Source organism: Corvus brachyrhynchos, unplaced genomic scaffold (assembly GCF_000691975.1).
Source record: "Corvus brachyrhynchos isolate BGI_N302 unplaced genomic scaffold, ASM69197v1 scaffold30, whole genome shotgun sequence".
NCBI classification, from domain to species: domain Eukaryota; kingdom Metazoa; phylum Chordata; class Aves; order Passeriformes; family Corvidae; genus Corvus; species Corvus brachyrhynchos.
In genome coordinates this window covers 1,742,956-1,759,089 of record NW_008235742.1, presented here as the reverse complement: position 1 = coordinate 1,759,089, position 16,134 = coordinate 1,742,956, and the positions used below count along the sequence as shown (strand labels likewise).

Genomic DNA, 16,134 nt, shown 5'->3' with positions numbered 1-16,134 from the left:
CCCTTTTTTTTTTTTTTCCCCCCCAATAACAATCTCAGAATTAATAATCACTACTCATCAATTTCCTGGGCTCTACATTATAGCCTGAATTATGTCCTCTCCTTTCCCCAAAGAAATTTACTAAACATCTTCAGGAAATAAATGCAACTTGATGAAAACTTATTCTTCTCAGTTCTTTCAGTAAAATCAGGCTCCTGAATATTACTCTTTTGTTCAAAAAGTCAGAAGTATGTAAAACACAATTTTAAAGTTTCTGAAAAATAGTAAGGAAAAGAAAAATTAAACAGAAAAAGGTTTATTTATTTAAGAATTTCTTAAGTATGTGGAAGAAGTTTCCTTCCAAAATCTTACCATAGCTTCTAACACTCCCTCTTACAATTGAAAATCTCCACTCTTCTCCCTCTTTCCTCCCCAAAAGCTGGAGTGTTATTGGGAATTATCTGGAAATTAATCTTACTGAACAAGAATTTAGAGTGAAAAATACCACTATGAACACCTGAAACAAAGCAAATATTCTATTTCATTTCCACACTGAACTAATTTTTCTCCATTTTTTCCTCAGGGCTCCTTTCACCTCCTTATTCCTCAAACTATAAATAACAGGATTCAATAAAGGAGTCACCACAGAATAAGAAAGTGAGAGGAACTTGTCAACAGATGCACAGTAGCTGTATTTTGGCCGCAAATACATGGAACCTGCAGTACCATAAAAAAGAGTCACAACCAAGAGGTGTGAGGAGCAAGTGGAAAATGCTTTCTGCTGGCTCTCAGCTGATGCCATCTGAAGAATTGTGGAAATGATACGAATATAGGAATAAATGATCAGTAAGAAAGGACTCAGAATAGCAAAGACAGCCACCACAATGACTTGGATTTCACTTGGAAAAGTGTTGCCACAAAGCAGGTCCAAGAAGGGCTGAATCTCACAGAAAAAGTGGTTGATGGCAGAACCACACAAGGGTGAGCTGAACGTTATGAGGGTGTGTACTAAGCCCACAGCAGTTCCACAAATGTAAGTTCCAGCAACCAGGCTTCTGCAGACCCTGCTGTTCATGATAATTGTGTAATGCAAGGGGTAGCAAATTGCAAAATAACGATCAAGGGACATGGCAGCCAAGAGAAAACATTCAGCAACTCCAAAGAAAAGGAAAAAAAACATTTGCATTGCACATCTTGTCTTGGAAATACTTACTGTTCCCACCATCAGATTCTCAAGAATAGTTGGGATAATGACTGACAAATAGCAGATATCCAAACAGGACAGCTGAGTGAGGAAGAAATACATAGGGGTATGAAGAGTTTTATCACAATTTATTACAAAAGCTATCACGGTGTTGGCCATCAAGGTGAGAATATAAAGAGATAATACAACTACAAAAAGAAAAGGATGCAAATGAGAGATTTCAGAAAAACCCAGGAGTCTGAATTCACTCACTCCACTGAGGTTCCCAAGGATCATCCTTCTTTGGTACCTAGTGGAACTCTCTTCGTTTAGTGTTCAGTGGCTGATGAAGCTGCAAACAGCCAGGCAAATCTGCAACCAAAATACAACTGCATGATTGAACAGACAAAAGGATGACTAGCATTTAGAAACCATCCAGATTTTGAAGAGATCTTCTGAACAGATTATAAAAGTTTCTAAAGAACATAAGGTAGTCTCATGCATATATTTTTTGTCTCTGTTTTTGACTGATTCTTCTTCTTTCATATCATTGCCTTTAAACTTTGCGTACTCACTACTGTCTTCAAATGCTCAGCTACCATTTTTACCCTGTAGAACAAGAAAAAAAATTACAGCAGATATCTTTTTATTGATTAAACAGTTTAAGTCGCAATATCATCAGTAGCAACATTAGAATATAACAAAGGTAATTTCTCTGCTACCTTTTGTGGAGTGTGGGGGAAGAAGAGGAAGGAAAACAACCCCTAAATTATGAGGTCTCCAGAAAAGTTTCTACTCGGAGCACTCTGCAGTGAAGCAGAAGAGATGCTTTTCCACAGTGCTTTATACTATATATACATATATATATGTGTGTGTGTGTGTGTGTGTTTATGAAGTCCACTGAGACTGGCTAGTGCTGATTGGAGCAACAAGGAATAGTTGTTAGAGGCTGGCTAAATATGATCCATGTAGATTAGTTGACTCACAGACACCTCTAGTTTTACACAGCTTGGAAAGCATTTCTATATAAACCCAGATATCCTACTGCAATCTTGAGATCTGGCTTTTACTTTGCAGTAATTACTATTACTTCATAATGCAGCCAAATTAATGACAGAGTTGCTACACAGGCTTACCACACTTAAGCTTTCTCAGTCAAATTTGAAGGTAAAGCAAAGATGCAGTCTACATTCATTTGGGGATAAGGGACATAAGACTCACTCGTTACCAATCTTAATCTTTATTGTGTCCTATTAAAAGTTCTTTTTTATGGAGCTGTTGTTGGGTTTATTACGTGGTTTCTTATTCAGATCCATTAGCAACCCTGCATCGTCTCTCTCACCACAACGCCCCTCTCAATGCCAAAGGGACTGATTAAAAGCTGAATTACTGGCTGATACTCACATTTCCAGTCTTAAGACATCTCACTCAGTCTGATCCTTTTTCACCTGGCCTTAGGACTGTCTTTGCCCACTTTTATCCTTAGTCATTGACTGCAGAGTGACCTCTGCATCACAGTCACATTCTGTGAACAGCAGAAAGAAAGTGATTTTGTAGGGAAGAACCACCTAATGTGATGTAGGTGTCTTCTGTGTGATAAGGTGACAGCTCAGAAGTGCAGTATCTTTGTTTAATTAAACAGAAATACAATATGATTCACATAAATAAAGACAGAAATCCATAGAGGAAAATTTCTGAGAAATCTGAAGGACCTATCTGAGATGGCATGATGTGTTCTCTCACGGCAGAAGGACAGGTGGAATACAAATAATGCCTGAAGAGTTGCATTCATGCAGCTCATGAAGCAGGAGACACACACGAGGAGCACACAGAACCTCTTGGGCATAAGCACAGGGTAGAGCAAGGGGTTGCAGATGGTTATAAAGCACCATGTGGGCTTAGAGCCAGCAGGGAGCATTCTCCTGTCCCTGCAGTGCAGAACAGAAGAGAGGAGCTGTGCGTGCTGTGTGGGATATGATTTTTGTGTCAGCTAAAAAGGTCACGAGTGTGCCAGGTATGATGATGGTGGAGCAGCTGGCATCGGCATCTGAGAAGAAAAGGCTGCTGCTGAAGCAGTACATGGGGGTGTGGAGCTTGGAGTCAAGCTGGATGAGCACAGTCATCCCCAGATTTCCCACCAGGGTCAACAGATAGATCAGTAGGAACACCGTGAAGAGAAGGACCTGCAACTTCAGCTTGTCTGTGAGTCCCAGAAAGACAAACTCAGTCACCACAGTGTGATTCCTTTCTGCCACCTAGTGCGGGGGGAAGAATCAAGATTACACTGCAAAAGACAAGGTAAAAGAGACTGGTACACAATGAAAGAATAATTTTATGTATCTTCCTACTCGTGTTTTTCGAGCTCTGAACTCAAAGTATCTCATAGGCATTTTCTGCCTTTTAGAGGTCTTTATTCTTTCCATGTACTCTGAAAGAGTCTGCTTATTAAGGCTAAAAATAAGCTTTCTGAGCCCAGGAACAAAAAACTTTAAAAAGACCTTTCAAGAACTGATTTTTACCACTTTCCTTTTCCAAAGAAGAGTAAATTTTACTTATGCAATGATGTAACCAATGTATTTTGGTCTAATTTGTTCATTAAAATCTACAGTACTACAGATTTCCCATGGTCCCTAGTCACTTTTGTTTCTTCTTAAAAATTAATGTTATTTAGTTTTCTGCCAAAGATTAAACCAAATTTTCCCACTGTAATTTAATTGAAAAAAAATTTTATGTCCCCCCCTTCCATTGTGGGCAGAAGAAAATCACTTTTCCCCTTCCACCATTTCACAGAACCATAAAATCATAGAATATCTCAAGCTGGAATGGACCCATAATGTTCATCCAGTCCAATTCCCTGCTCCTTGCAGAAGTTCTCAGTGGTGAATGAAGAATAGACATGCTTCAGACAAAGTGTGTCAGAGAAGCCCTCCTGTCAAGTCAGCAGGAACAGAAGGGACACTCTGGCTTTCTAAACTCCTTCTCAGAGAGGAGTCCGGATGCAGCTGGATCCCATCCCAGCCCCAGACTCCTCAACAGTTTATGTCTAAAGGGTTACAGAGATGTAATTGAGCCTGTGTACAACTTTGTCCCATGGGATTAAGGATTTGGCAAACCAAATACATTTATATAAATAAAATGAAGTATTTATTTAAATTAATTGCAATGATTAAGCAAAATAACTAAATCAGAATTATTTGCCAGATAGTATAGGTGGCCATAGTGTACAGTATACTAGTGTAGTAGAGTGCACTATTTTTGAAGTAATAGAGGAGCAACTATATTAAATCTAGCAAAAGAATTACTAAGTAGAGATTCATGTTACCCGTACAACAACCATGAGCAAACCTATTTTGCTCAGCCTTGAGAAGTGACCTTAAGGGGCTTCCCTTCTCAAGGGAGGGATCTTCACATGCCTCAGGGAGGTGTGCTAGGAGTTCTTGTCATGCAAGAGTGGGAGTGCCTTTTACAGCATAAAGTGATTGGCTGCCAGTCATATACATTTTTAGGTTATGTGTTGTCAGGTTTAAAATATGCTTTGCTGCTGAAAAAGGTGTTAGCAGCTCTTTGGGTTCTTCCACTTGGCACTTCTGACTCCCATATGAGGGCCTGGACGTCCTTGCTGCTCCCACCCTCAAATCAGGGAGTACCTGTTTTGCACATCCTCATGGTGTTGGAAATGATATAACTTTACTAATACCTTTTCTAATTAATTGTTTAATTAAGTTTTCTAATTAATTGTTTTAATTAATCATAAGCAGTGTAATTTTCCACTGTCATATGCCACTGGAGTCAACATTTAGCAAGGTTTGTCATAAGCTGCTACAGTGGGAACGCAGCTTGGGAAAACTCCTGAAGCTTCAAGTTTTGCTAAAACAATTGTAATCAACCTTGATCTGCTTCAATGATCTCAGACCTGGAAGAGAGATATATTGCTGAAGCTGGACACAAGGAATTTATGAACCACAAGCCCAATTTGCAGAACCCTGAGATAAGGAGGAAACTAACACAGACAATTCAGCAATTGCACCATAATCCCATTGTCCTGGGTTCAGCTAGGGTAAAGTTAATTTCTTCTCAGTAGCTGTTCCAGTGCTGTGGTTTGGATTCAGAATGAGAATGGTGTTGATAACACACTGAAGTTTTGGGTTCTGCTGTCATGTTTATCTTAAGTCAAGGAATGTTTTTTTCCTTGTCTTCTGCTCTGCCAGTGAGGAGGTTCACAAAAGAACCTGGGAGGAAGCACAGCTGGGACAGGTGACCTGAGCTGACCAAAGGGATGTCCCACATCACAGAACATCATGCCTGGTATATAAACTGGGAGGAGCTGCCTAGAAGGGCAGCTGATCTTGGCTGGGGAAGGGGGCTCTGGCATCAGTCAGCAGGTGGTGTGCAACTGCATTGTGCATCACTTGCTTGGTTCCTTTTCATTATCATTATTAATTACTACTATTGTTGCATTTAACTTTATTTTCAATTATTAAGCAGTTCTTAATTCAACATACAACTTTTACTTCAAATCTCCTCCCCATTCCACCAGTGAGGGGAGAAGAAGAGGTGGTTGAGCAAGCAGCTGCGTGGTGCTTAATTTCCATCTGGGTTTAAACCACAATACCTCTCTATCTGGGAAAAAGATAATAAAAAGACTGAAAATGTGGACTAATTAGCATGAGAAGCAAGAAGTCAATAACCAATAGAAGACAGAAAACTAATTAATGAAGAGCATTATGCAATTTATAGCCAATGAACATTAATTTCTTTGCTAAAATGTATAAATAGTGCAAAGTTTTGAAAGAGCGTGTGCATGTTTAGAGGAGCCCTGTAATAACGTAATGCCTGCTTTCTAATACTAAAAGTAGTATTAGAGAGCTTGATTTATCCTGATGTTTTCAGTGACAATGGTGGGTATGACAGTTTGGTCAAGCTGGTCTCAGCATTCTTTAACACTAAAAACAGGAGACCCTCCTTGCTCAAGCTATTACTGGTAAAGTGTAAACAAGCCACAGTTGGAGCTGCTGTATCCCTGCTTAGGCAGAGTGTCCTGCTCCAGCTGGCCCAGCTCCCCGAGCAGCACAGTCCATCACTTTAGACTGTAAAATGGGACAGACGTTGTCTTGGGGTGACCTTATGATGTGTATCCCATATCATTGCCTATGCCCCGAAATTACTTTTTGTGCCTTTCTATGCCTCCAAACTGAGCCTGAGAGGAGGAAGGAAAAAACTGAGCAAAACTTTCTCAAAGCAGTTTGCAGCTTGTTCAAGGTCACATAAAGATAGCACGTTTTTTTTCCCCAGCTGGGGCGGGGGGAGCGAGGAAGCACCCGGCTGGCTGCTTTCCAGTCAGCTTTTGGCCAGTTTTTTCCAGTTTCTTGTTCTCCGGAGAGAGACTGACAGTTGAACTTTTCCTTCTCTGGAATTTCGGATTTTCTCCCTTTTCTACTGGACTGCTTGATTGCTTTAACATCAGAGCACATCGGGAGGACTTTCCACCGGGCACAGAGGGCCTGGCCCCGGCCCAAGCCCCAGCTCCGAGGAGACCAAAGGGAGGACTCGAACACTTTCCCAGGTTTTTCCTCTACAGCGAAAGATTTTACCATTTAACATTATTTTCCTTCCCATGTGTTTGGTAAATAAATAGTTTTATCTTCTTCACTTTCCTTTGAGGAAAATTTATTTTTTCCCGAACCTGGTGGGGGAGGGGTGGTTGTGCCTTCTCTCAGAGGATATATTTCTAAATTTGGCCAAACCGGAACAGACTTCTAACACCGCCCTTCCCCGAGTGTGTGTGGACATTCCTCCCCTGAGTGGGGACACCCAGCAAGGTTTCGCCGTGAGAAAAAGAGACTTGTCCAGGGCTGTTGGCAAGGGTCTCTACTTAATATTTATTTTCTAGCTTTAATACAATTGCTTCAATATTGCTTCCAAATACTGTACTATATTAGCAGCTATAACCATCTACACTGTGGAATAAAGAATTCTAATTAAAGCCTTTTAGTCTAATCACTAGCATCATCATCCATTTAAATAAGTTGTTCCCTCATGTCTGAGAAGGTGTGTTGAGAAAACAAGGGCACCTTTGCTAAAAAATGCAGTGCTAATCTTCCATTCTGCTTCAGCCAGGGCCATAACCTGCCAGAGTGCCCTGAGCACTTGTTTGACATGGATCTCTGGGGCATGGAAACCCTCCTCTTCCTCCGTGAAGGGTGGTGGTCTGTGCACTGCACAAACCGTCTGCGGAGATCATAGCCCCATTGTGAGGATCTTCTCTGCTCTGTCCACCTTGGTTGGGTTTGCTGCCGACCAGCCCTGAGCATGGGAGGCCGCCTGAAGCTGGTGTTGGAGGGCCCTGGAACTGCATTATCCACTGGGACTTCGTCACAGTGTGGAGGACTTGTTCTCCCCCTCTTCCTCTTGCTCAGTGAGGGCTGGTGGTCTGTGCACTGCATGAACTGGCTGCGGCCATCACAGCCCTGCTGTGGGAATCTTCTCTGCTCTCTTGGTCGGGTTTGCTCCCGAGCAGCCCTGAGCATGGGAGGCTGCCTGAAGCTGGTGTTGGAGGGCCCTGGAACTGCCCTAGGGGTTTGGTCACAACATGGAGAACTTGTTCTCTGCCTCTTCCTGTTCCTTGATGAGGGGTCATAGTCTGTGTGTCGCACCAAGCGGCTGCGGAGGTCGTAGTCCCGCCGCATGGATCTGCTCATCTCTCTCTGCCTCAGCTGGGTTTGCTCCTGAGCAGCCCTGAGGGGAGCAGCCCACTGGAAGCTCCTGTTGGAAGGTCCTGAAGCTGCACCATCCCTGGGAGCACGGCCACAGCTTGGAGGGCCAGTTCTCCTCCCTGCGGAGTGGTCACAGTCCGTGGTGTCCACAAACGAGCTGTGGACATTCCTGCCCCACAGCGAGGATCTGCTCCGGGCCTGCTCCCTGCCAGTGTCTTCCACGCCCAGCGCCACATCCTGCAAAGAGAGCTGTGGAGAGTTCCTGCCCTTTCCTCCTGAGAGGACCAGAGTCACTGGGGAACCCCCAGAAGTTCTGGGAGGGGACATTTCACTGGAGGGCTGCCAAGGCCAAAGGGCCAAAGGCACACAAATAGGATGGAACCAGGTGGGATGGTTTGAGAGGAAGCAGCATTGTGGCTGTGAAGAATGCTGCAGTGTGGGAGGGAAAAGGAGAAATGTTGAGATCCTAGAAAGAAATCAACTGCTCCTCTGGTGCCCTGACCACCTCCCCAGAGTTACCTTAGTCCTACCAGGCAAACCCTGTGGTCCAATAGAAGCCACCTGGCTGCTGGCTGCCCACTGCCTGAGGAAGGAAGGGGCATATGGTGGTGCCAGCGAGGAAGAAGCCCTTTCTCCAATTTTCAGATCAGAGCATCTGGAGAAAAAAAGAGTGATCTCTGTTTTGGGCTGTTGTTGCAGCCTCCTCTGGGGTTCAGTCATTTTCTTGGAGAGGTTTCTATGACAAAGAGAAGACTTAACCAAGGCCACTAATAGAAAATTCAGCTTCCCACCCAGTCTTCCCACTCAGCCTGCTCCTATCCCAGCAAAACCTCATCTTTATACCTTCTACAGCCTCCATTTCATAAATCCACACACTTGTTTGGGTTGGAAGGGACCTTAAAGCTCATTTTGTTCCACCCCCCTGTCATGGGCAGGAATACCCTACAGTAGACCAGGTTTCTCCAAGCCCTGTCCAACCTGGCCTTGAATACTTCCAGGGCCAGGGCACCCCAGCTTCTTCTGGCAGCCTGTGCCAGGGCCTCACCACCCTTCAACTGAAGCATTTCTTCCTAATATCCAATGTAAACCTGCCCTGGCTCAGCTGAAAACCTATACCCTTCATCCTGGCCAACGCTCCCCGATAAAGAGTCCCTCCCCATCTTTCCTGGCGAGCCCCTTTAAGTTCTCTCCCTCTTCTCTACATAAGTCCAGCATCAGAAAGCAGACAAGTAGCAGGTTACATCAGGGCAGCAGCCTGAAGGACAGATACGGGGCAGTACAGATTTTGAATGGTGCAGGTAGCAATTGCATTCAATGAGGAAAACACTCAGGAGTGTGAGAAGCAAAACAATAAACAGGGAAAAGGAAATGTCTTCTGAATGCTGGTTATTACCTGGCATAAAACAGCAGGTAGGCTTGCTGCCTGAGAGCTGTGTCAATGCAACGAAGCTCCACAGACTCATCATCCATCTGGTACCACAGTCCGTCGCTGGCCTGTAAAAAAATAGGAAAGGATGTCTGCATGGTTTCTCTCTGAAAACACAGGCAGAAAATTACCAAAGAGTATGTCAAAACAAATCCAGTCCAGCCCCTAAGGAAACCTTCTGCCCCAAAACCTTGTCTGTCAGTAACACTAATGGGGAAGTTTATCTTCCCCAGCCCACATTTTTCCCCATTGGAAAGGAAGGAAGTTGCTCTTTACCTTTGTGTAGCAGAAATAGTGTCCTCCATAGCAGCTGACCCCACTGTGCACCAGGACGGCGTATAAGGAGTAATGGAGGGGTTCCCCATCTGCCTGAGACATGTATGGGCGAAGATCCAAGTACTCGGGGTACTGCACAACCTACAGAGACACCGAGGGGGCTCAGAAGTGATCCTGATCCGTCACATGAAATAGCCTGCCAAGTCCAGGGGCCACAGGTGTGTAAATACATCTTTGGGGCTCATGAACAGCTGGTTTTCCATAAAGTTTGCGTGGCAGGAAACTGTTCTTGGCCAAAGCAGCTCTGCTGGAGAAGAGCGCTTGCCTGTCTTCCCAAGGGAATTTTTCTCTCCCCAGAAGGGAACACGACTAACCCAACACAAGTGGCTTGTGACAAGGGTACTGCTCTAGGAAATCTGCTCCAGGAAGAGAAAGCTGCACACCAGCTGTGTACACACCTTGCTGATCTTCCCGCCGGTGAAACAGTCAAACCTTTTCAGACACACCGTGAGAACCTTGGGTGCACAATGGATTGTGAACCTCTTGGAGGCGGCAACATTCTTCTTACACCTTGAAACAAAGCACAGACCCCAGTGCTGAAATGCACCCAATCCTCCCCCAAGGTGGCCAGGCAACCTTTCCTGTCTCACACAGCTTTTGCTATCCTAAGGTACTCACTGCCATATTTTAAAAAAGCTGCATCTCATTCGTGTGCAGTAAACCTCCATGAGAAGATGCCTTCTCCCCAGTGACATGCAGCCCCCTCCCACAGGACCTCATGTTAATATGTTCTTAGTAATCATCTTACTTGCTACATTTAAAGCAGTTTTCACCATCCAGGTGCTCGGGAGTCACAAAGTCCTCCAGAGCTCCAGTGAGGGACGAGGCTGCCTGGAGGAGTGAGAAATGAGCGCACTGAGCTGTGGGAAATGCCCTCACCCAAACACTTCCCAGGAGTTCACAAGAAGACCTCTGTAGCTGATGCTGAAGAGACCCACCATGAACCTGCAAGCAGTGTTCAGAAGGAGGCAGAAGGAGAGTGGGATGCTGAACATTTCCCTGTGTCCCAGGGGCTCCTAGAGCCGTCAGGAGCTGCCTCCCTGTCCCACTGCTCAGTTCAACTAATGACAGTGTGCAGGGCCATCAGTGGTGCAAACAATCCAATCCATCAGTCTGGGAGCCAGACAGGTGTTTAGGAGGGCAAAGGGAAGAAGGATGAGGATATATCAAGGGTGCAGAGAGAATAATGCTGCTTGTTGAGCTTAGAGACAGCACCCACGGCCTCTGCAGGAGGACACCACCCATTTCCCTTCCCACCCACCACCAAGATCTCTTATGTTCACAGTCTACATTTTCGTAGACTACATGTGCTGTAGCCTACATGTGTTGACTCTGGAAAGCTACAGGGGCCTTGGGATGTCTTGAAGCACAATTGCAAAGCCTCTTACTTTGATATCCAAAGGGACATCCAGGAACGCCTCGTAGGAATCAGAAACGGCTTTGCAGCTGAAGCAGGTGACTGGAAGGAAAAATCCAAATGCTGAGCAATGGGGAGCTGACTGACATTGCCCATTTACACGTGTTTTACCTGTCCCACCAGTCCCAGGACCAACTGTAAGGCACAGGCAGACAGAAGGGCACAGGCAATGTTTAAGAGAGCAATATTTGTGGAAACGTACCTCTGGATCTCAGAAAGCCCCCAAATATTTGATGGACAATGGTAGTAGACTGAGAAGAGATGTCCAAGCTGGAAACAAGTGGTAAGACAGAGCATTATCTCCTCCAAGAATTTTGCTTTGCCTGAAAGCCCTTGGTTTAGGTTTTCCTTGATGGGAGCCCATCAAGCAGTCCAAAGGGCTCAGAACTTTGTAAGGGTAATTTGCTTGTGCTTACTCGCTGCTTGCACTCAGACAAGCTGTCTGCATGGCATTGACAGTACAGCATAAGAAGTCATGGGCATCTTCCTCCCTGCCAAGCTGAAAATGTTCTCCTATGCCTAAGAAAGAAGTTTGTAGTTCTCTCATACAAGAAGGGAACAAAACCTGTCAAAGCACCTGGAATGACTTACGTCTGAACGCCTTGAGGACAGCCAGAGGCAGGATGGCATTGACAGAGGAATGCAAGACCTTGTTAACGTGTGTTTCCATGATGCACATCATGCAGAAACCTTGCTGGTGACCTGAAGAGAGAAGGAGGGAAGGTCCTCAGGTTAGCAAAATACCCATAGCAGTGGGATACTCCTCCTCTTCCACTCCCACTCCAGTGCAATACTCCACCCCTCCCAATGTCCCAACGATCCCAGGGCATTTTAGCGTGCAGAAAATGTTCTTAAGAGGGATGCTAAACTGACAGAAGTTTTCTGTGCAATAAGCCAAGAGGGTTTAACTTGCAGGAATAGAGACCTGGAGCTAGAAAGAGGTGCCCTCATGAAGAGTATGACAGCTGCATAGGACAAGTGCCTTCTAGGCTTGAATGTTCAAAGAACATAAACTCATGGGGCTGAAAAAGGGCTGCTGTTCTCCTAAATCAAATTCCAGATTCCGGGAATCTTTGGGATTTAATTATTAGATTGGCAAGGAGATGCTCCTAAAAGCACTCACAGGCCTGGCTGTGCTCTCGGGAGAGCAGGTAGTTGGCCAGTGGGGGGGTGTAGGTCAAGCACTGCAGGACAGCATTGAGGAAGCATGTGTTGCCCACGTTGAGGAGTCCTGCTCCAGCACTCTGTCTCTGCTGCCAGACCATGCAAATCTTCTCCGGTGGAAAGAGGATTCTTTTTGGAGGAGCCATTCCCTCAGCAATGACTGCAGAGAAATTCCATTTGAAAAGAGATGAGATGAAGAACGAAAGCATATTTAAACTTTGAGCTCTCTACACAAGCACTCAGGACAACCAGGTCAAACCTTCAACTCAATATCAGGGGAAGCCTGGCACTGCCATTGAAATTTACTGGCTTGGAAAAGTCTGTCCCCCTGCTTACTTTGCCAAGAGTCCAACAAACCCAGATCTGATTTCTTGGCCTCAGGCTACCTTCCTTTCTCACTAGAGCAATAGACTGGATTATCAGGTCAAGCTTTCCCTTTTCCTGATCGTAACTTATTGAAAACAAGCAAGGACTGAACACAGAAGGTGACTCAAAGGATGTCAGACCTCTCTATGAGCAATGATGTTTCAAAGCCTTGTACATAGTGGCAAAAGAGAGACAAAAGGTGTTTTCCTGTGACTAATCATAAAGTCAAAAATCACCCGGGTCAGTCTGGCTGCTCTCAGGAAACATCCCAGAGTTCACTCTAGATTGTGAGCACATCATTCTGGGATCTGACCACCAGCCATGTCAGCTGTCAGTGGGAATTCAGAAAGTCCAAACATGCTGGTGAAGTTGATACTCACAGGAATTGTTCCCTGTTGTGGCCATTGCCTCTCTCAGGAACAGAGGACAAAGCTCTGGATGACCAAGGACGTCAGGACACGCTCCAGAAAGAGATCAGTGTCAATCCCACCACCTGATTGCAAATAAATTACTGTAGCTCACCAAAAGTGTGAAAACTCCAAATAAACACAACCTATAGAACAGCAAATGCCATCAAGTGTTTCAGAGGTGCTCGTACTGCTGCTGAACTACAGGCTCACACCCTTATGATCAGTGCCAGAGCCCCAGTTCACAGCAGCTTCAAAGGTCCTTTTGAAGTGCTCCAGTACATGTTACCTTCTCTGAAGAGGCCCTGCTGCTGCTCTCCTGCCACTGCATCAGCAGCAGAGCTCTCTGGCTTTCCCACCTCCTATGCAGGAGTTACCAGCTTTCAGCCACTAATTTAACTACTGCCTTTGCTGCTCTCCTTTTCCTGTCTCGCTCCCTCCTGCAGCAGGCAAGGTGGGCTTTTTTGGGTTGACTCTAGGCTGAGTCCAGCCCCTCAGACTACAGTCACCCCCTACTTACCTATCCGAGGCTATAGTAAAGAAACAAGAATCAGCAAATAGGAACTCTACCCTAGCCCATATCTGGTCAGCCTATAAAGGTGTAACAGCTCAGCCTACAGCTAGGAAGGTATAAACCAGCCTAGACTTTTATCCCATATCTCCTTCCTCTGTGATCTATCCCAAGAGTCAAATCATAATCACCTTTGGGAGATGAAAGGTGAGGAGGACAGTAAACAACAAATTTGTTTAAAAGACAGGCACACGAGCAGCAGAGGAAGAAGCCGAGTGATCCTGAAGGCCAGCCTGCTTTCAGGACACCAAGCACTGGGCAGGTGAGGTCACAATCACTGGAGAGGTGCCACATCTCTGCCCCTCTGTGACACGAGGCCATAGAACCACATGGTTCCCAAGCACACAAAAATCCACATGGCTCCTCTCGCAGGTGGAAGTCACCAGGACTCCCCTGTGCTGCTGATGAAGAGCTGGTCATCTGCTGGCATAAGTAAAATATAGTCAGTAAAAGCCTGCCAAGACTAACAAGTAAAGGCCCCCAAGAGCTGTCACAAGCCTGGTCACAGTTTTGTGTGGTGCACAGGGTGCTGGGGATTTCTGTCCCACTCCTCCCAGGCACAGTCCTGTGCCTGTGAGACTCGTGCAGCAAAGCACCCAAGGTTCATTTCCAATGAATTTTATCTGCCCTCAAGGTACACCCACGGGCTGACCCTGGACTGGCACCACCAAAGGGACCCTTCAGAGGCTGCACTGGGTGAACCTTGGCTGGCTGCCCCCACCCAGCTGCTGTCTCTCCTGGGCAGGTTTTTAGCACCTTGACATTTACTCCTTCCTCCAGGCTTGGTTAGGTTTTGATCAGACACAGCTTTAGCCATGTTGGAACCCAAAGCGCAGGGAATGTTTCTCTGCCTATCCTGAGGGATCCATCCCCCCAGGGAAACGCTCTTTTTAACCTTCATCCATGGAGAGAGCTGCCAAGGCTTTGGGATGAATTAGAATCTACAAGGGTGTGAGTTAGATTATAGTACAATATATAGTTTGTCACAGGGTGAAAAATTTAAAGTTGTAGGTTTATTAGTATGGTAAGTGGATGAAGACAAAATGGAGGATCCCTGTGGTTTTTCAGGTCTCTTCCTTCTTCTTTACCTACTCCATTTCCTGCAGTGTTGGTAGCACAGGATGATTGGTTAGGAAATGCCACAGCACAGGCCACAAGAATGGATAGTTCATTAGGCATTGGTAGAACAGTCAAAAGAATGTACATTCTTAGTGACAATTGGGTGATTTATCTTTAAAAAGGCCTTGAGTTTCCTGCATTTTGTCTTTTGGTACTCGCTCTGCTTCATGCTATTCAGCAGCATGTAAGTTACTGATAAGATACAACAAACAACCTGAAGACCAAGAAGATCCAAAAGTCCCGTTCATCTCTTACTCCTGGCAAGGACTTTCTCCCCCATCCAGGGAGGACACGTGGGGGTTGAGAACTGCCACAAGCCAGATTCCCACTCAGGGTGGCTGCAGGCAGTTTTGTTCCTGGTGCATTTAACACAGTTTTGGGCTCTCCTCTTGACACCTGGAGTTCTGACCAGCTCTGCCCAGCAGGCAGTTGGTGTTTCTTGCGCTCCAAGGAGGCAGCTGGTTGCTGTTCACCCCCACTTGACCTGGCTGCTTTGGGCCCTGCACAGCCTGGGCCAGCAAGTTCCACCCATTTCTGCTCAGGGCAGGTGGTTTTACCCAGCTCAGCACAGTTCAGCTGGCTCCCCCTCCAGTCATGGGGTTCCTTTTTTATGGTTTGGGCCATCCAGTTGGGGCACAGCCTTGCTCAGATGGCTTTTTTCATCGTGTCTTGCAATGGCTGGTTTCCCCCATCCTTTTTTTGCCCCTTACCCAGACAGGGGCTCTGGATTTACTCCTGCATTACACCTGCTCAGGTGACTCTTTGTGCCCCTGCCCTAAGCTGCTGTTTGGGTCCTGCATTGTTGCCCTCGCAGCAGCACTTTGGGAACTCTGATGGAGGCAATTAATGATGGCACCTGTGACCACTGCCCCGCTCATATGGGGGCACGGTAGTTTTTGAAATTATATAACTTTAAAAATTAACTTTTAATTATTTTTAATTACCTTTTAAATAATTATTTAATTAATCATAGCCAGCATATTAATCATAAGCAGTGTGTTAGCTTTAATTCACTTTTAGCCAGCATTTAGCAAAGCTGCTATTGTGGGAACAGAGTTTGGGAAAATTACTGACATTTTAAAGTTTTGCTAAACTAACCCTTATATGCCTCGATGAGCACAGTCTGGAGAGAGAGATGTATTGCTGAAATTGGACACAAGGGATGCAGAATTTATAGGCCACAAGGACATTCTGCAGAAACCAGAAGACAAAGAAGAGACCAACAAAGACCATCCAGCACATAACAGAAAACGCTGCTATATTGTGATTGTTGTATCGATATGCCAAGCCAAGGATTAAGATTTTCCCCAGCCTGCAGAGGGTCCAGGTGATGAAGCACCATAATAAAACTGCTCCCACCAGAGGTTTGGTCTGCTCCCTCGGAGCTGGGGGGAAGCTGCAGCTTTATGGAGGCAGGTCTGCTTTCTGCACTTCATGTTGATGCCTCATCAAA

General features: G+C 45.4%; 2 protein-coding genes and 1 non-coding gene across 3 annotated transcripts; all 3 read right to left on the bottom strand.

Annotated features, from left to right (window-relative positions):
• Nucleotides 1–520: 520 nt before the first annotated feature.
• Nucleotides 521–8,202, bottom strand: LOC103624598 (olfactory receptor 10C1). The gene is made up of 3 exons (XM_017747064.1): nt 7,816–8,202; nt 3,256–3,417; nt 521–1,297 (listed from the first exon to the last, which is right to left on the bottom strand). The coding sequence occupies exons 1-3, from the start codon at nt 8,200–8,202 to the stop codon at nt 521–523; spliced, it is 1,326 nt and encodes a 441-aa protein (XP_017602553.1).
• A 1,072-nt stretch (nt 8,203–9,274) lies between these two features.
• Nucleotides 9,275–10,179, bottom strand: LOC103624587. The gene is made up of 3 exons (XR_001866131.1): nt 10,036–10,179; nt 9,578–9,718; nt 9,275–9,369 (listed from the first exon to the last, which is right to left on the bottom strand). It is a non-coding gene; the product is annotated as an uncharacterized LOC103624587 (transcript).
• A 1,406-nt stretch (nt 10,180–11,585) lies between these two features.
• Nucleotides 11,586–12,394, bottom strand: LOC108444589 (ubiquitin carboxyl-terminal hydrolase 42-like). Its single transcript, XM_017747098.1, has 2 exons — nt 12,178–12,394; nt 11,586–11,756 (listed from the first exon to the last, which is right to left on the bottom strand). Exons 1-2 carry the CDS (start codon nt 12,362–12,364, stop codon nt 11,623–11,625), a joined length of 321 nt encoding a protein of 106 aa, XP_017602587.1. The 5' UTR covers nt 12,365–12,394; the 3' UTR covers nt 11,586–11,622.
• Between the last annotated feature and the right edge of the window lie 3,740 nt (nt 12,395–16,134).

What these genes read in the sequence shown, in the direction of transcription:
- LOC108444589 (XM_017747098.1), bottom strand. Translation starts at nt 12,364, where the DNA reads ATGGCTCCTCCAAAAAGAATCCTCTTTCCACCGGAGAAGATTTGCATG. An exon ending in CCGAGAGCACAGCCAGGCCT is followed by an intron (nt 11,757 to 12,177) that starts GTGAGTGCTTTT and finishes TTCTCTCTTCAG; the next exon opens with GTCACCAGCAAGGTTTCTGC.
- LOC103624598 (XM_017747064.1), bottom strand. Translation starts at nt 8,202, where the DNA reads ATGTCCCCTCCCAGAACTTCTGGGGGTTCCCCAGTGACTCTGGTCCTC. An exon ending in ACGACCTCCGCAGCCGCTTG is followed by an intron (nt 3,418 to 7,815) that starts GTGCGACACACA and finishes CCCCCGCACTAG; the next exon opens with GTGGCAGAAAGGAATCACAC. An exon ending in TCATCCAGCTTGACTCCAAG is followed by an intron (nt 1,298 to 3,255) that starts CTCCACACCCCC and finishes TGTGATAAAACT; the next exon opens with CTTCATACCCCTATGTATTT.